Source organism: Vombatus ursinus, unplaced genomic scaffold (assembly GCF_900497805.2).
Source record: "Vombatus ursinus unplaced genomic scaffold, bare-nosed wombat genome assembly UNPS02014772.1, whole genome shotgun sequence".
NCBI classification, from domain to species: domain Eukaryota; kingdom Metazoa; phylum Chordata; class Mammalia; order Diprotodontia; family Vombatidae; genus Vombatus; species Vombatus ursinus.
Genome location: NW_020954550.1, coordinates 24,463,231 through 24,483,431, shown reverse-complemented (window position 1 = coordinate 24,483,431; position 20,201 = coordinate 24,463,231). Strand labels below are relative to the sequence as shown.

Sequence of the window (20,201 nt, the reverse complement as noted above, 5' to 3'; positions counted from 1 at the left end):
TCAATTAGTATGCCCTAGCCCAAAGGGTACCTATGTTTCTTTTCCAGCTGCTCTAATGCTGTTGTATTTGGTTTCTTAATCTGGTCATTGTATGTTTATTTCTGTCCTGTTCTTCATCCACTTCCCTGAAAGGGAGAGACAGGGATGGTTCCCTCCCAGACTCTCCTAAGGAAGAACTTGAAAACAGGTGAAAGAAAAGTTGTTTCTTCCCTCCCTCCCCCACACACTTTGGTGTATCAAGGTTAAGGGGCAAAACTTTTTTTCCCTAAAAACTCAAGGCCCAAGTTGGAAGGAGTCTGGGGTCTGAGAGAAAAGAGAGTTGACAAGTAATTACTTCTTGCTTTTCCTGATCAGTTTTTTCTCTGCATACAGGATTGTCCCGAAAGCTGTCCCTGTCCTCATGAATAAAGGGAAGGCACCGACCTAGTAGCCCATGAAGGGGAGTGGAAGAGTTCGAAGCTCAGCTCCCCACTTCAGAGACTAAGGGCAGGGTTTGTGTAGTGGGGAGGGAGAGGGTGTGTATGAATGATTGGTGGGAGGAGCCCCGGGTAGATCCGGCGCTGAGGGCGGGCCGGGGCGTGGCCGCCTGATTGCTTTCTTGGCTGGTGGCCCCGCTGACACCCCCTTCTGACCTGCTGCAATGCAAATGTCCAGCCTCTGGTCCTGTGCAACTTATCCCTCTTTCTGGAGTCAACTTCTAGCCCACTGCTAGGAGAGTGAAAGAGAGAGAAGTTGAGAGGGGCCACTTCGGAACTTTCTTCCCTTTCTTTTAGTCCTCTGCAAAGGCATACTTTGGTACACCTAAGTGCTGCTTTGGCCCCAGATACCAAACGAACGAAGGATGGGGGAAGTCAGAAACTGGGGCGCTCTGATGCTTCTCAGTCAAGGTAAGCAAAAGTCTTGCCATCTGCAGGTTTTGTTTTTGATTTTTTGTTGTTGTTGTTTGTTTGTTTTTTAATAAAGCGAGAGATCCTTTCACCAGCTCGGGAGAGAGAATTTAGTGCTGGGGGCAGAAACGTGATCTTGGGAAGAAAAGTTACTGAAGGGACCAGGCTATCCCCTCTTGGACAGGGACTGGAGTAAGGGATGAGTGGACAAACAATCCGATAGACTGACGGACAGAAGGTCGCGGCTGCGCGAGTTTCAGAGGAATTGTCTTGGGAACTGTAGCAGTCAGATTGTCCCCAGGGTCCTGGGCGTGCAAGCAAAAGAGAGGCTTTGAAAACAATTTAAAATCCTATCACCTGCCTACACCCAGCCCCCACCCCCCCACCTCCAGCCTTCTGCCCTTTTCTGTCTGCACACCTTTTGTGCTCCTCAACTTTTCACTTTCCCTTCCCCCTACTTTCCCCACTTCCCACCCCCACCCCCATCACTCTTCAGCCTTTTTTTGGGGGGGGGGCAAATGGGAAGCGGGTTGGTGGATGGTCTTTGAGGCTATCTGATAGCTTTTGGTTAGATTTTCCTGAGAGTAGATGCGTTGTTTGTAAAGGAAACGTTCCAGGCTAAGACTGACAGGTGCTACGACCACTACAGAACCAGCCCGCCGTCTGTTCCCCGTCCTCACCGTGGAGGTGCGAGAGTACGGAGGGATGGAAGAAAGGAAGGAAGGAGCTGGGGGGAAGGCAGGAGCTCGCCCTTATTCCCAGACTGCCCCCCCCCCCCCCCCCGCCCGCCCCTCCTCGCCCAGCGGTCTCCCCGACACAGGCTGTTTGTACTTTGGCAAAGCAACCGTTGACCCACAGCCCTCTGCGTCCGGGCCTCCCAAGGAGAGAAGTCGCCTTTACTTTTTCCTTGTCTCCCGGCCGCTTTGTAGGTGTTTCCTCCTTGGCATAACTCGGGAAAACCAACGACTCTTAATCAATGTTTGGCAAAAGGGAGTTCTTCCTTCCCCTCTGCTTTCTCCCTATTGTTGACTGTATTCAGCTTCTGTAAACTCCAGGAGGGAAGAATCGTTCCCACGTTTCTGTGATAATGTAGACAGAGCACAGATAGTGGCAACGTGCCTCGAACTGGACTTCCGTGTTGATGACGGCCTAGTACTGAAAAACCTGCTTAGAATGTGTTGGCAATTAGCAGTGATGGAGATAGTTAAGGAATGAACCTGATGTCCATTGTTCCCGGAGTAGTGCTCAAGAACTTTCTAAACTAGAAAGTTCAGTGACCGGTTAAGGTAGATGTCATGGCATTGAAGTCCTACCCTCTATCTCTTCTGGAAAAGAAAAATTGTTCTCTGACCTTGAATACCTGGCTAGTGACCTTTGGATTTTTTTTTTTTAATAACCATCAAAAGCATCATGATGCAGTGTTAGCTTTGGGGTAGGGAAGACATGCAGTAGAAAAGGACTAAAGTCAAGTCAGAGGATCCAGGTTTGAGTCGCAGCTCTGCTACTCATTAACCCTGTGATCTCAGGAAAGTCACTTCATTTTATGGGCCTCAGGTTCCTTAAATGATGGAGTTGGACCAAGTGATCTCTGAAGTCACTTCTTGCTCTAAATCTGAGATCCTATGACCTGGGGTAGTTTTACTTCGCTGTGCCTTCCAGCAATTTTCCTAGGCCTCAACTAAGTAGGATCCTTTGCCTCCTTGCTAAAGGTTTTTAAATAAGCATCCTCAGTATACCTTTTAGGTTAACAAATTTTACTGATGAAAAAACCAAGTCATGTAGTTTTAACATTAGGCCTAGAGAGAGATCAACCCTGCATGGGTAATTGACTAGAATAAAAATCATGTGCCCTACACTAGACCACTGATCTCTACTAAAACAGGCCCTTTGGAAAGAGTCCAATCCTCTCCTTCCCTGAAAACTGGAAACAGTAGAAAATGAAGATCTTTTTGTGGTACGTACCAGTCCTGGTCTAGGACTGTGTTAATGACTGAAAAAAAAAACCTCATAATCTTAATTCCTTTAACATCTTCATTTTATTTATCAACATTGAAAATCAGCTAGAGGATGTAGGCTGAAAAATGTCACTGTTTTTCCCTTCTCCTAATTGCTTCATCTGAGGAGACATTGTGGAAACACAAGCTTATTTTCATGGGAGTGTCCTAACTTGTTCTTTCAGGAACCCAGACACACCTGAGTGGAATGTGTTGCTGCAGGGCCTCATCAGACATAAGGATTTTAGCCTGTAGTTATTAAGACCTACTGAATACAAACATCTCTTAATTCTGAAGAGATAGAAATGATTTAAAATCACAAAGTGAAAAAAAAAGTTTGCTTACTTCATTTTCTGTCATTTTACTCTTCTTAACAAGAAGTTGCATGCCTGAGGAAGAGAGCTTTAGCTCAAGTCCTTATGACTATGATATATAAAAACAGATTTATGGTTTGGGGATATCTACAAAGCTTCTTAGTTAAACAGGAAAATGCCTCTGATTCCTTGGTGATCCATGCTAAATGTGCAATGGGAGACAACATGAGTCATTGACATCTAGATCTAATCTCCAACCACTAAATCTTGGTCATTGCTTAAGTAAGAACTAGACCCTTTGGGGAGGAGAACCCTGTGCTTCCCAGAACACCACTAACTGTTGTTGTTATCAGAGCCAGGGCTAGGCAAAATTATGAAGTTGGGAAATTTTCCTATCCAGCCCCTCAGCTTTCCCCTTCTGTAGCTCTCTTCTAGTGTGATCCTGAGTAAGTCACTTAACCTATGTTTACCTCAGTTTTCACAACTGTAAAATGGAGGCAATAATATCACTACCTCCCAGATTTGTTGTAAGACTCAAATGAGCTATTTGTATAATACTTAGCACAGTACCTGGCACATAGTAAGCAATTAATAAATACTTGTTTCCTTCCTTCATTCCTTCTTCCCTCCATTTGCCTAACTTTCCTTCAAGATTTGGTGTTCCTCTGTTCCCTCTGGCATCATTGAGGCTGCTATTTCCATGTCCTGCTTAGGACTGCCTTTTCTGGGAATGTTCCATGCTTCAAAAGCATCCCTTCCTTTTCCTCTTGTAACTCTGCCTATAAAAACTGCTAGTTGCTGAAAGCAATTAATGGGGGAAGGGAAATTAGACTAGAGAGGTGACTACTGAGTTTCTTCCCATTTGAAAATTCTGATTCAAGGAAAGCCTGTAATTAAGAATAGGGTGTGTGTGTGTGTGTATGTGTGTGTGTGTGTGTGTGTGTGTGTGTTTTTGCGTGTTTGCCAGCCATCCGGCTCAGATGATACATGTTGATCCAAAGGGAGGCATCTTGGTGACACTTCAGAGAGCAGTACAAAGTGAAATAAAGAATTTCAGGCACTGTGGGGGAGATATTTTTTGGTCTAGAGGCCCTTCCATTCAAAGTCTAACTCCAACCACAAAGATTGTTTACTCAGCCTACTTATAAGCCTGGAGCAGGATGTTCCTGAGATAGGAAAGGAAAAAAAAGGAGGAAACTATATAGAGTTATCATAGAATGTTTAAAGTGGTAGAGACCATAGAAAAAATAATAGCTAACATTTATATAGCTGTTTGAAAGACAGCAACACATAGTGTGGATGAAAGCCACTGGATTTAGAATCTAGTAGACATGGGTTCAAGTCCTGTCTCTGACTGTGGTACTCTGGGCAAGTCACTTAAATTCTCAGTGTCCCTACAAATTCTCTAAAATCATAATGTGCAGAATACTTGTGATCCACAATGGTAGAAAGAGTTTCTTTGTTGGGAATTCCCTATACCAGAGATCTGCAAACATTGTGGTCTCAGAACCCCTTTACTTTCTTAAAAATTATTGAAACCCTCAAAGAACTTTTGTTTATGTCCATCAGTCTATCTATTGTACCACCTAGGTGCCTTAAATTTAAATTACAATGTCTTAGTATTATCTTGAAAATACTTTTGACCTTGAGGACCCCCTGAAAAGGTCTTAGGAATCCTTATGAGTCCCTAGACCACACTTTCAGAACTAGGCAAAATTGTCTATACAATGTTCCCTACACAATGAAATCCTCCTCACCCCCCAAAAGGTGTGTGTGTGTGTGTGTGTGTGTGTGTGTGTGTGTGTATTTATGCATGTAGCTATTTAATGTTGGCAAACCTTATCTCACTGGATCCTCACACAATCTTTTAAGGTAAATATGAGAGAAATTATTGTCCCTATTTTATAGATGAAGATACTGAGGCTCAGATAGGTTTAGTGACCTACCCACAGTCACAGAGTGAGTATCAGAGGCAGGATTCTAACTAATGTCTCCGTTTACTCTAAGTCCAAAATTTGTTCTACTAGAACATGCTGCTTATTGTTTATTCATTTTCTGAATGGGGAAACTGAGATCCAGAGATGAAGGGAGTTGTTTGAGGTCATGTGGCTTAAGGCAAAGATGGGATTCAAGCTCAGCTCTCCTGGTGTAGTGCTCTTTCAGCAATATAATATGCCTTTTTGTCACTATGATCACAAAGACAAAAATGTGGAGGTCATTTTCCAACCCTTTCAGGTGACCGGTTCTCTATAACTATTAGTAGAAGGACTGGAATCTAAGAATGCTTCAAAGGACCAGGCTGCATCAGCTGATGAAGTGTGTGTGTGTGTGTGTACATATATATACATATATACATATGTATGTATATATATGTACACACACACATATGCATATATATGTATGTGTGTGTATATATATTTTTTTCCATAAGGTAAGGAAAATAGAGCTAGTAGGATGAAATTTTTTTTGCAAAATAAATTATAATATATGGTTGTAATTATTTATATTTAAAGTGCATTTGCACAAATAGAGATGATCATAAATTATTTTTTAGAATTTGTGTCATTTGATGGGCCTTCTAGTATTAAGTTTCAGAGAAGATGCTCACCTTTATTGGAAGAGAAAGTTTTCCTGTAAGCAATGAAATCCTAAGTCCCCATCCCTTCAGATGACCAAAGGATTTACCAGGGAGGATGGCTCCAATCTCCACCACTGCACTCAAACTGTTCTCTGCAAGGTTATCAGTGCCCTCCCAAATGTCAAATCCTCATCATTGTCCTCATCCTTAAACTTTCCATAGCCTTTGACACTTTTGCCCACAGTCTCCTTCTTGTTCTTCTGCCTTCCTCATCACTTCTCCATCTCTTCCACTGGTTCCTTTTCCTCATCCTGTCCTCCCAAGTGTGGGACATTTTTCCCCATCTCTAATCTTTATCTTTTTCTCATTCTACATGCTTACCTTTGTTGAGTTCATCCCCTACCATGACTTTGATCATGACCTCTCTGAAGATGATTCCCAAATTTGGATTGTCAGGCCTTTGCTCTTTCCTGATTGCCACTTCTGCATTTCCAAATGCCTATTGGTCATCTCCACCTAGCTGTATCCCAAGCACCTCAGACTCAAGGTGGATAAACTAAACCGTCATTATCTTTCCCTGCAAGAAAAAAAAGTTCCTTTCTTTTGACTTCCCTATTTATGCCATCTTCCCTGGCACTCAGGCTTGAAACCTTCAAGTTGCCTTGCATTCTTTCTTTTGCTTCTCTTGCTACCTTCATTTACTTGATAAATTTGGCTGATTCTATCCCAGTAACATCTTTTGCCTCTGTCTTCTTTCTGTTATTATTTGAACTAGCTTACTTTAGGCTTTCTTTGTTTTCCACAATTATGGTTGTAGTAACCTTCCAACGATCATGCCTTCTCTATTTTCTCCCTTCTCCAATCTATCTTTCACACCATGGCCAAAATATTCACAGGTTTAATCGGATCATTGCTGTCTATTCTCAAAATACCTTCAATGGCACCTCTTTCTCTTACTTTAAGGACCTATGATTTTGCCAGGGTGGGTGTTCCATCCCCTGATCCAGGTCATATAGTAGATGATTTTTTAAGAGTTTACTGGATAATAGGTCAAGAGGTGGAAGGGATCTCCAAGACCATTTCATCTTAGACCCCCATTTTGCAGATGACAAAACTGTTTCCATGAGTGGTTAAGTGAATTGTCCAGGGTCACACCCCTACTAAATTCCAGAGGAGGGATTTGAACCCAGGTCCTCTGATTCTATAGGCAGTGTGCTTTCTACTACATCACCCTACCTCTGATAATGAATCTCTTGAGTCCTGCTAAGTTGCTTCTCACATGGAAGGTATGTAACATCTCATTACAGTGATGAAACCATAGTGTGCAGAATAAAGGATGTCATAGTTTCACTGTACTTTTTCTGTAAAGACTACATCTGGAGTATTATGTTTCATTCTGGGCATCCTATTTTAGGATCCCATTGACTCCACAAGCTGAAATGAGTTCAGAAAACTATGATGAGATTTGATTGGGAGCCTGGGGACCCTGACATACAAAGGAAGATCAGAAGAAGAATTAGGGGATTATCCAAGATAGTTGTCTTCTAGTATTTGAAGAGTTAACAGGTAGAAGAAGGATTTAACTTTGTTCTGTTTGGCCCCAACAAGGAAGAATTAGGAGAACTGGATGAAAGTGACAGAGAGAGATTTGAATTGATATAAGGAAAAACTTTCCCTTCAATCACAGGTGTCCCAAAGTGAAATGGGCTCTCTTGGGAGTCAAAGGAAATCAATGGAAATCTTCAAACATAGGTTAGTTGTCAGAGATGTTGAAAAAAAATTGCTGCTCAGGTGTGGCTTGGATTAGATGATCTCTGGTACAGTGGATAGTCTGGAGTCAGAAGATTCTTCTTCCTGAGTTAAAATCTGACCTTAGACATTCAATAGCTGTGTGATGCTGGAGTCACCTATCTTTGCCTCAGTTTCCTCATCTGTAAAATGAACTGGAGAAGGAAATGGCAAACCATTCCAGTATCTCTGCCAAGAAAACTCCAAATGGGGTCATGAAGAGTTGGACACAACTGAAAAACAACTGAACAACAACAACAAATTCCCTTCCCATACTTCCCTGCACTCCAGTTATTTTTCATTTGTTATATCATTTTGTTAGCATACTAGCGTATTTAATGTTTATAGAGGGCTTCACAGTTTACACAGAGTTTTACTCACAACATTCCTGTGATGTAAACAGTGCTAGTATTATAAATAGAAACAGTGTTTTAAGAAGTATTTACTATGGTGTTTCTCCATGTTATTTCCTGAGCTAAAAGATGACATAATACAGCAACAATAATAGTAATAGCTAGTATTTATGTAGCACTTTAAGGTTTGAAAAATGCCTTGCATGTTTTATTTTACTTGATCCTCACAACAACCCTGTGCTCTTATTATCCACATTGTACAGATGTGGAAACTGAGGTGCAGAGAAGTTGAATGACTTGCCTAGGGTCACATAGCTAATAGGGTCAGAGGCTGGATTTGAATTCAGGTCATCCTGATTCTGAGCCTAGCACTATTCCTCCTGTACCACTTAGTCACCTATGTAACAAAAAGTACAATTTTTGCTTCTGGAAGTTTGAAATGACCAGATAATTTTTTTTTACACAAAATATATAAGTTGTGATGCATTATCTATTTATCTCAATCGAAAGAGAGGCTCAATTATCAATTTTAGAAGAACAATTTCATTTCATTTTGCCCAAACAAAGCCATTCTGGCTGGCAGAAGCCCCACATTCCCTCAGTTGTCATTTGCAGTCATTCATTTAAAGGTAGCCTTTGTTTTTCTTTGTTCAGGCTTGATCTCATTTCCATGGTTACTTTATAGAAATGCAAACAGAACACAAGTTGGACTCATTTCAGAACAGTTCAGGCTACACTATCTCAACACATTTTCCATTTATCTTTGGGTCCTAACTTAAAACACACTCTCTAAGCCTACTGTGTGTACATTTGGTGGGATTTCAGCTCTGCAGCCTTTAGCTTTGGATTATTCAAGTCCTCAGTCCCTAGTCAGAATTTTGAAGATCCTTTCTGGGCAAAACCCCCAATGGAAATAGCTTGCTGCAATATATAGGCATTTTAAGATATTTATCTATGGAATTTTGTTTGAGGGTAGATGAGGAAGAGAAGAAAGAGGAGGGAGGCAGAAGAGGAAGTCACACAGCCAAAGATTTTTTTCCAGAAAAGAATAAAAATAGCAAACTTTGTTTATGATCCATGAATCAAAAAAGTGGCTAGTTGAATTTATGAAGTTAAATGTTGTTTCTAAATAAAATCTTAATAACCCAAATTGAAAGATGACAGTCTACAATTCTTGAATATACAAGTTCTTTTAGTTTCTTTATTATTATGGTGTTATTTGGGGGTGAGGGCAGAGATAGCATGGTTAGCAGATAGAATGCCAGGGTCTCTGAATTAGGAAGACCTGAGTCAGACACATACTAGTTGGGTGACAATGGGTAACCTCAGGCAACTCTCTAATCAGTCAATAGGCATTCATTAAGCAACTGCTCTGTGCCTGGCAGTGTGCTAGGTGCTGAGTATACAAAAACAAAACAGCTTCTATTCTTTAAAAAAGAATGAAAGTAGTGTAGAATAAGACTGATAAACTGGACTGAAAACAAACTATGGGTAGCCTAAAGCATCAGCAAAATATATTTTAACATAGGGAATCATTGAAGATTTTGGATTGGATTATTTTAGTACCTGTGTGAAAAAGGAATAGGAGAAGGAAGAGAATAGTGGCAAGAGGTATATTCCAAGACCCTGAAGTTGTAGTTTAATAGAGATCAGCATGGGTGCTTAGATTTTCCTCATAAAGAATTACCTAAACCTGTGAAATCACAGATCTGGACCACCCATTTTCACTTTTGCTATTCATGAAAAAATGGAAAATTATTGCTCAGGTTAATCTGGGTTTAATATAACAGTGGTTTGTTCATATAATCATTTTTCAGGTTCATCGTAAGCTGGCCTTAGCTCCTTATAATAGTAGAGACCCTATTGATTAAGTGCTTTTATAATCATCCAAGTAATAATTCAAATATCTAAAATGGCAGATTTCTGATCCATTGCCAAAGGAAGAAAAAAATTGAATTTTTGAGAGAGTTGGAATAGTTCTGTCCAGTTGCTACAATTAAAACCACCCTTGTCCCTGAGAGAATTGACTTTATCTTGCTTTTTCTTATCCTCAAATATGCTCAATCTAATTCCATTGCCAGTGTGTATTTCCCCTTATTTTTTCAAATTTTCCCCACCTGACTTTAAAGTACTTCTAATGATTTAAACTTGCTGACCTTATCCACCCCAATGACTCCCCTTATCACCAGTATGTAGAGGATGTCCAAAACTTGATTCGTAGTCCCGATATCTCTCAGCTCTGGTTATAAATTCCCAATGCTTATTGGATATCTCGGCCTGGCTCTTCTGGCAACTCAAACACAACATGCCCCAAACTGACTTCATCATTCCTCACCCTTGCAACCCTTCCAACAACAGACAACACTTTCCCTCTTGATTTCCATCTATTGAAGGATGATGAAGATTTCCATCTTTCTAGTCACCTAGACTTGAAACTTCATTAATTGTTGACCCTTCCTTTTCTCTTGCTCATTATGTCCCTACTGATTCTACCTCTCTAATATCTTTTTTCTACCCCTACTCATTATCTTTTGCAATTAGTCATCCTGGCACTAGTCTCTTCTCTCTCCTATTCATCCTTCACACAGTTAACAAAAGAATCCGAGTGATTCCCTTTTGCCTATGTGTTAAGATACAAAAACTTTTGCCTGATGCGTTAAGCTACCCATAGTTTGTCTTCAATCTAGTTTATCAGTCTTATTCTACACTACATTCATTCACTCAGTTTCTTTTTTAAAGAATAGATTTTTAAGTTCATTTACATTTCCTACTGTATTTTTCTTCTGACCCCCCCCAACCCCACCCTGGGAGAATCATCCCTTATAATAAAAAAGGAGAAGAAAATAAATTAGCAAAACTAATCAATTTATCAAAAAATTTTGAAGATATAGGAAGTATCTCACTTCTGAAGATTCCTCACTTCTGAAAAAGAGTGAGAAGGAGATATATTCTCATACCTCTTCTTTGTGGTCAAGTCTGGTTATTGTAATTTTGAAACGTTAAGTAACAACTGTTTTGCTGTTGTTCATTCAATTTACATTGCTATAGTCATTGTGCGTACTGCTTTTCTGGCTCAACTTTGCATCAGTTTATATTCCTTTCCCTTCATCTTGTCGGTCACTTCTTACAACAGAATAATATTCTCATGCTTTCATGTACTATAATTGCCTTAGCCAATCCCCAATTGATGGATGTATACTTTTTTCTACCATAAAAAGTGTGCTACTATAAGTATTTGGTGTATAGGAGCCTGTTTTTGCCATTGATCTCCTTGGGGCATATACCAAGCTGTGGAATCTCTGGGTCAAAGGATATGGACATTTTAGTCTCTGGAAGGTACTACTATTTTCCCCCTCCCTATTATCCAGGTGTGTAACAAGGACATTATTAACTTCACTCTCCCTCACCACTCATATCCAATGAGTTGCTGAATCCCGTCAATATCATCTCTATAATATCTCTTACTCCATCCCCTTCTCTCTATTCAATGGGACACCACTCTAGCTCATCTTCTCTCATCTTCTTTTGCCTGGATTTTTTGAAAAATATTTTGTGAATATCTTTTGTTTTCACATGACTTAAATTTCTCCTCTTTCCCCCATACTACAACTGTACCATATAGCAATGATTTAAAAAAAAGCAAGAAGGTTAAATAGCAAAACCATTAAATATATTGATAAAAATCTGTCATTATATGCAATATTGCACCCCTGTAGACCTCTCATTTTGGCAAATAAGCAGGGGGATGTATCTTCTCATACCAATTTTTTGGGGCCAAGCTTATTCTTTGTAATTTTGTGACGAATATTTCCAGTTGTTTTGGGATTGTTGTTCTTTCCCTTTTCATTGTTATAGTGATTTTGTATATTATTATCTCAGTTCTGCTTATGTTACTTTGTGTCAGTTTTCATTTAAGTCTTTCCATGCTTCTCTGTAGCCATCATGTTCATTGTAATAGTCACACTAATATTACTATATACTCATGTATCACAGTTTGTTTAGCTCTTCTCTATTATATGGGCATATACTTTGTTTCTAGTCCTTTGCTACCATAGAAATGCTGCTATAAATATTTTGGTGCATATATAAGCATCCTTTTTTTCTCCTTTCTCTTTTTCTTTTTCTGGTGATTGACACCCTTGGGGTATGTGTCAAGTAGTAGATCTCTGGGTCAAAGAGTATGAGCATATTAGCTTCAAATTGGTATTCTTGTCTCACATACTCCCTATTCCAAACCATCCTCCATATATTTGCCAAAGTGCTTTTCTGAAAGCACATTGGCCTGACCAAGTCATTCCACTACTCAATATGCTTCAGAATCTTTCTATGTTGTTTAGAGTCAAAGAAAAACATTCATTTAGTATATAATAAGTCCATTAAAATCTAATTTCAACCTACTTTTTGAATTTTATTATTCATTACTTCTCTTAATACCTTCTATGGTTTAATTAAACTAACCTCCTTGTTTTCTGCACACATGACACTCCATCTTTGGTCTTTGTACACAATGCCAACAAATATATCTTTGTGCATGTGTGTGTGCATGTGGATTGTACATGTATAGGTGTATACACACATGTGTGTATACACATGTGTATAATGCATATGCATGCACACGTGTGTATGTATGTATAGGTCTCTTCCACTAGAATGTAAGTTTCTTGAGGGCAGGGACTTTCACTTATGTTTTTGTATCCCTAGAGCCTATAGCAATACCTAGCACTTGATAGGTGCTTAATTGTTGATTTGTTGATTGAGATCTTGCTTTTCCTTTAAGGTCCAACTTAGGAGCCACCTTCTTCAAGAGTCTGTCCTTTATTCCTCCAGCCAAAAGATTTCTCTGTGTGTGTGCATGTGTATACACACACAAATATATAATTATATTATTCATATGTTATATCATGTGTCATATATGTGATATAAAAGCATACAAATCAAATGGATAAATGCAAGATGACGAGCAAGCAGGGCAAGAGCCGCTAGCAAGGTCAACCTCATCTAACATTTGATAGCATTTGAAGATAACATTTAATCTAAGCTTTGAAGGAAATTAGGGATTCTAAAAGACTGTTCATTCACCTGCTTTCCTCCAGCCACCCCTTCAGCCCAAATCTATAGCTGTGGTTGGTTATACATTCCATTTCTGCTTGGACTTCAGTCAACAAGCATTTGCAGAAAGGTGACTTCCTAGGCATGGTTCCCTTATGCATTGTCATCAGTATCTGTCCTATCTCATCCATTATTTTGTTTATGAACTTTCGGAAGGCAATGAGTGACAATGTATACTCTTCTTTGTAACTCTTCATAGATCCTCAGATTAGGATAAGTGTTGATTAAGGAAATTCTGTTCTGTTGAGTAGATTTTGACTTGTTGTGTGATAGATAAAATGTTCGATGTTCTGCCTTTCATTAAGTACCCAAGAGAAACTGGAGGAGTTATTAATTCTATTCTCAGAACTTGGCACAGTGCCTGACATATGGGAAGTGCTTGATAAAAGGTTATTAGATTGGATTAGAGTTGGTCTTAGATCCAGGAATACCTGCATTCTGGTCCCACCATTGGCTAGGTGACCCTTGGCAAGTTACTTAACCTTTTACTGATCTAAGACTCTCCAGGATAAGGGTTCTTAACTTAGGGTGTGGGAACTTTAAAACATTTGATAACTGTAATTACTTTATTTTATAATCATATGTTTTATTTTGTCAATTTAAGAATATTAATCTGAGTAGTCTATAAGCTTTATCAGGCTGCCAAAGTTGTCCATGATCCCCCCACTAAAAAAAAAAAAGTTAAGAACTTTTCTACGTCTAAGACTGTTAGTAGCAGAAAAGGTGCTGATCTGCATTAGTAGAGGGACTTTCCTCTTCTGGGATTTCTCTATACCAATGAAATCTCAGGTCCAATTCTTTTCTGCTGTTAAGTACCTACTTATACAAAGCATGTATATACTTGCTGTTCATTAGGTAGACCACCACATGGTAATATGTAATGCTATTTACTGATCAGAATCATAACTGGTTAAGAAAAGTGATGCTCTGCAGAAGTTTGATTAAGTACCTTGTCTTACAGTGGTTGTTGATGGGTGGCAGCACATACTTAATAAACACTTGTTGATTGGTTGATTAGGTGAAAAGGAATATTGTGTTGCTTTACATCAGAAAAAAAGGCATAAGAATCATTTTGGAAGGAAAAAAGATTTATTATAAATGTTTATTGTCAACAAAAAACAATCTCATATATAGATAAAGTATATCATAGATCCTACATAAAATTCTTGTTCTCCAATAAGGTAAAACTAAATGGATTAATAGACAGCAAACATGCAAAGAAAACACTTTTGATTCTGGGTTCACTTGCAGATTGGACTACAACACATATGATTTTTTTCCCCCTCTTTTCACTCCTAGTCCATATATACACTTCTGGTGCTGATTTAGTTCTGCATCACTTCATACAAACCTTTTCATATTACCTTGGATTATCATTTTAATATCACAATTTATTCACCCACCCTCCAAGTTTTGGGCAAATAGGTCAGATCCATTTTTTTTTTTTTTTGCTATCATCAGTAGAGAAGCCACAATTTTCTTTTCACAGCTAGGTCCTTCCCCTCCCCACTTCCATTTTAAATTATCTTTTTGAGATAAAGTCTTAATGCATAACAGGTATAACATTCTTGTGTTTCTTATTTTGGACTTTTTTTTTAAAGCATGATAACAAAAAGATATATATTATAGAACTTAAATAGTCTAGTAATTGCTTGAAGCACATGTAATTTATAACTGTAACATGCTATTTTTCTAACCCTTTTTAGCTATCATTGGCCTTTGACTTGAAGACAATGATGTTGAAAATAATACTTCCTGTGGTTATGAGTGGTTTCAAGAGATCTTGATATGACCTGTGCCCCTTTCCAGATCATTTTACATATTCTAGAGTGTATACAAAGACAAAAGTCTATTTGAAGAAACTTTCATGGTTTGAGGTTCTCCTTTACTTACTATCAGAGTCAGCAGCTGAGTGGTTCTGCTTCCTGTTTATGAGTCTTCTTGGGGGATCCCACCTACTGATGACTTTATCATTCTGTATTTAATGTGCCTGGGAAAGGATTATTTTGCTGATCTTAAATATAGTTGCTTTTTTTTTTAGCTGATTGCTCTGTCATTGCTTTCTTTGGTAGCTAGTGATTGGGCAACTGAATAGGAATTTGATTTGCGTTTTATTACATCCTCATGGGTCTGTGAAGAGGTAAGTAGTAAAATACCCCTAAAGCAAGCTGAATAAAATGACTTACTGGAAGAAATAATTTAAAATAAGCCTTTTAAATATTAGTAAGTACTTACTGAATACAATAATAACTGACCTATAAGACTCAGCAGATTCCTAAAATTGTTCCTAGGCAAAGACAAGAAGTATCCAATGTACTCACTCTTTTGTAAACAAGTTATTTAGATCAATAGTGGGGAGAAAAAAGTGAGGCCAACCATTTCATACCATGTGTAATTGAATTTGCACCTATCACAAGACCTTCTATGATTTCACTTGCATTCTATGATTTTAGTAGAAACGTTTGAAAACAGAGTATGCTTCATTGGGTAGTAGCCAGATTTATTACATCTCCAATACTCCATGGAGCTGTCATCTCCATGATATGGGTATTTCCTCCAGCTATGGATGCAGATACAACTCATCCATACCTGCCCATCCTCTATCATTCTTGTTTTTTCTTAAGTTTGCCATAGGAGGTCTACCCAAGGTATCAACCTTCCTTGTCAGGATACTCGTGGAACACACTGCCTATCTTTTGGTTATCCCTTGCTCTTGCCATGTGACTAGCCCCAAGCAGTATATACTTTTTTCGGTACAGATGGACTAACAATATTTCAGACACAAAACTTCATTAGTAAAAAGTCAATTAAATCCTTCAAAGATACAAACCCTTTGACAAGGGTCAGTAAAATGTAAAGCACTAAAAATATAAAGTTCTACTAAGGCCTTTCTAGTCAGAAACATCAAAAGAAAATTTTACTTATTAATATTTAGCTATTTATTAATGCTGCTAAGGTATAAGATAAAATCAGGAACAAGAAATTATTTTAAGTACACTTGATATCAATAACTCCTTGTGATAGAAAGGAAGAAGATTAGCTCCATGATGCTCTAGGTTGGCCTATGTAAATAATAGTCATCTGTTAAAGGCTCTGAGTACCTCCAGAGAGAACTGAAAGTTCTCAAGGCTCCTTTAAAAATCTTGAATAAGGAACCAAGAATTATTCCTTCCTAGTCATCCTTAATGGATAATTTATTAGAGAAGGATACCCACTTCTTTGTTTGGTCACTAAAATTGGCCAGCTCAGGATGATAAGGTAGGTTTCTGTCATCTACTAGCTTTCTTTCAGTAATTAAAAAGGCAATGTTGGTTTAAAAAATAGTGCACCCTTTCTCTGTAATGTCTGTCTCCCACTCTCAGAGCCATCTCTTCTAACTGAAAATAAAATAGTGTGGGAAACTATTCATCAAAACTAATAAAAGCATCAAGAAGTCTAACCGACAATAAGTTGTGTTTCATAACCATAGTTCCCCATCTCTGCTAAGGAGCAGGGGGAAGTACTTTCTCATATCTCTTTTTGGGGACAAAACTTGATTATAATTTTGCAGTATTCAATTTTGATTACTGTTATTGTTTTCATGGGGAAGCTAGGTGATACAATGGATAGAGTACCAGGCCTAAAGTCAGGAAGACTCTTCTTTCTGAGTTCAAACCTGGCCTCAGACACTTACTAGCTTTGTGACCCTGGGCAAGTCACAACTCTGTCTCAGTTTCTTCATTTGTAAAATAAGCCAGAGAAGGAAATGCCAAACCATTCCAGTATCTTTGAAAACAACAACAACACACAAACAAATAACAAACAAAACAAACAAAAAAACAAACAAACCCAAATGGAGTCACAAATAGTTGGAGTCACAAGTAGTTGGATGTGACTTGAAACAATTGAACAACAATAACAGTATTGTTTCCATTTACATTGCTATAGTCTTTATATTGTTTTCTTGGTTCTGCTTGCTTTATTTTGTATCAGTTCATGTAAGTCTTTATGTGCTTCTCTGTATCCATCATATTCATTATTTCTGACAGACAAGTATATTCCTGTGCCACAACTCATTTAGCCATTCACCAATTGATGGTAATCTTCTCTATTTCTAGTTCTTTTCTACTACAAAAAAATATTACTATGAATAAGGCAAGGCAAGGCTAAGGGCATTTATTAAATGTTTGAGCATTAATAAACTATATGCTAGTCACTATGCTGTGGACTGGGGATGAAAATACAAGAATAAAAGAAAGATAGTTCATGCCCTCAAGGAGCTTACATTCTAATGGGAAAAGACAACATATAAAAAGAGAACTAAGAAGTGGAAGTAAAGAGAAAGTAGAGGAAGGGGAGTGGTGGCCAAGTCTGGGGGGAGTAAGAAACACAGATGGGAAGGGAATGAACCATTGTTAGCTTGGGGTCTCCCCCAAAATGGAGGCTTTACAAGGAATTCACCAATGGGAGAAGTGGTCCTGTGTGTCGGAGGTATGTTTCAGGGTAAGCATGATCTCAATAATAATTTTGACCAACAACTGAGTGTCTTATTTGACTGACACAGAGACACTGTATTGCAGTGAACATGGCCTAGAAAAGTGCTCAGGAATGTAAATGCTACTTTCTGTTGAAGGCACCACCATCCTCTCAATTGCCTAGGCCCCCAACCTCAGTGCTATCTTTGATTCCTCTTTTGCATTCCTTACACATGTCCATTTTGTTGCCAAGTCTTGGTGTTTCTACCTTTATAACATCTCTCTTATAGCCTCTTCTCTTCAGTTCAGATAGACACTATGCTGACTTGGGCTGTCCTCACCTCACACCTGAACATTTGCAGCCTTCTGGTTGATATCCCTGACTCTTCTACCACCTATTGAAAGAGAACTCCCACTAGCCCTTCACTCTGAGATGTTCTTTTATCTGCTCTGTATATACCTTGTGTTTACATAATTGTTTTCATGGTATTTTCCATATTAGAACATGAGTTCCCTAAGGACAAGGACTGTTTTTTCCTTTTTTTGTGTCCCCAATGCTTAGCAAAATTCCTGACACGTAGAAAATGCTCAATAAATATTTATTGACTGATTGATTTACTGAAAGAGGCTGTGAATATTGAGGGGCTCCCCTTAATGATAGAGGAGGTGCAGCTTTTTTAAAACTAGTTCCTGAATAATTTCAAAATATTATCCTAGGTTTCTGGGAAACTTCTGTCTCTACATAGAGTAACCATTCATCCATCCATCCATCTGATTCGTTCACTCATTAATTTTAAAAGGCATTTTTTGAGCTCCTATTTTAAACTAGAGCTGTTCTAGGTTTGGTTGGGGCATGAGATGAATATAAATAATTGGAGAGATGAGATAAGCATATGAAATAGTATGTGTCAATAGTATAGTGACAAAATGGATATTGTAAACAATAAGAATTATTAGAGATTAGAGAAGAGGGAGATCAGCTGGGCCTAAAGTGCTTGGAAAAAACTTCCATTAAAACTTCATAGAAGACTGTTCTGGAAATCCTGAGATCTTATGGAAAAAATATTAAGTCAATTTATTTCCATTTGTTCTTCCAGCTTCTGTGAATTTACTGTGAGAAATATATTGTTAAAAAGATTAATCAGTGGAGTACACACAGATTTCTAGGTAACTACACAAACGTGCTATTTTGAAAGAGCTGGATTTCTTTTTTTCATGTAGAAGGAATTTAGGAAAGAAAGAAAAGTGGAAAAATAGAAAGTGAATCCATGAGATGGTATGTTTTGTATTTCTTCCAGTAAGAGTTGAGATTTGAGTCTCTATCCAAAATTCCTTCTGCCATATTTCACTGTCTCCTTTAGCCATTTGGAGACTGTAACAAGCGGCCAAATGGCAGCTCACTTTTGAGAATCATTAAGGGAAACAAAATCATAGAATTTTGGGGAAACACTTGTCATAATAAATGGATTAAGAAACAATTATAGTGGGTGTTTTGAGCTTTTGTAGTGGACATGATAGAGTTGGGTAGTTCTAAGATTCCTTAGCTTATCATTGACTTTTTGGCCTTCTGTCCCACTATTCCTTAAGTACCTTATGCTCCAGCTGAACTGGACTATTCATCATTCTCCAGATGTGTCCAGTGCCATTCTTAGAGCACAAACTGTACTTTCTCACCCCTATGGCTTGTTCATACTGTTCTGTCCGTCTTTAAATGGTAGCTACACCTATGAAATTCCTACCTGTTCTTCCAGGCCTAGATAAAATTGTCACCTGTTTTAGGAAGGAAATCTCCCTTCCCTGAGCATTTATCTTGCTTTCACATTCTACTTTATATTATGCCCTGACTAAATTGTATTCTCTAAGAAAGCAGAGACTGTGTCTATTTATCAATGCATTTTCTTAGCACAGTTGCTTCCTCATACCTGGAAATTAAAAAAAAAAGAATGGATTTTGAAATTGCCTGACAACATAAATGTATGAGAAATGTGTTAACAGAGTGCTTTGGGCTGGTTGAGAAGAAAAAAAAATCATTACCAATTAAGGAAGGTTCTGGGAAAGGCTTGTTGGAAGAAATGGCATTTGAGTTTTACTTTTCAGTCCAGGCTTAAGAGCTGGAAAGAAGATATTTCAGCCAATCAGCCATTGGCAAGTGTGTGACCACTCTGTGATTTTTTTTCTACTGAGATCTGCTATGGGAGAAGAGCATCTGGTGGTAAGGGAGGCCCAGAGCTCACAGAGCCTGCACCACACTGGTTCTTGGGGGCTACCTGAAGCCAACTTCCTTTACGTTAGCTCTAGCTGCGGTTCCAGCTTCGTTTGCCTCAGCACCATCTTCTAAGGTGAACTCAACAAACCTTGAACTCAAATTGAAATGGTAGCCATTGAACCATCCATAAAGATCCCTGCAAGCCACATCTTGGTTTAGAAAACCACATATTAAAACTTATCTGCATTTTATTGTACCTTTATTTACTTTGTTAAATATTTCCCAATTGCATTTTAATCTAGTTCAGGGTCACTTGGGAGTGTTGTAGGTTGTGTGCTTGACACATATATAGGAACTTCTACCTCTAAGTACAGCAGATTGTTTCTTTCATCTGATTTTTAAGGGGAAAATAAAGATCTGGTAATAAACATAGCAAATAAAAATGGATGAGTACTTTAAAAAATTCAGTTTAGTTGTGGGAATTTGGGAGCTAGTGAGAAAGGAGACAAAAAGGCAAG

At 38.5% G+C, this 20,201-nt stretch overlaps 1 protein-coding gene across 1 annotated transcript in view; it reads left to right on the top strand.

Annotated features, from left to right (window-relative positions):
* Nucleotides 1-617: 617 nt before the first annotated feature.
* The window catches only part of ITGA2 (integrin subunit alpha 2), a 148,489-nt gene continuing 128,905 nt past the window's right edge, over nt 618-20,201 (top strand). The window contains exon 1 of the mRNA XM_027863389.1: nt 618-887. Within this exon, the coding sequence (XP_027719190.1) occupies nt 842-887 (46 nt within the window). The 5' untranslated portion in view covers nt 618-841. The remainder of the gene's footprint in view (nt 888-20,201) is intronic.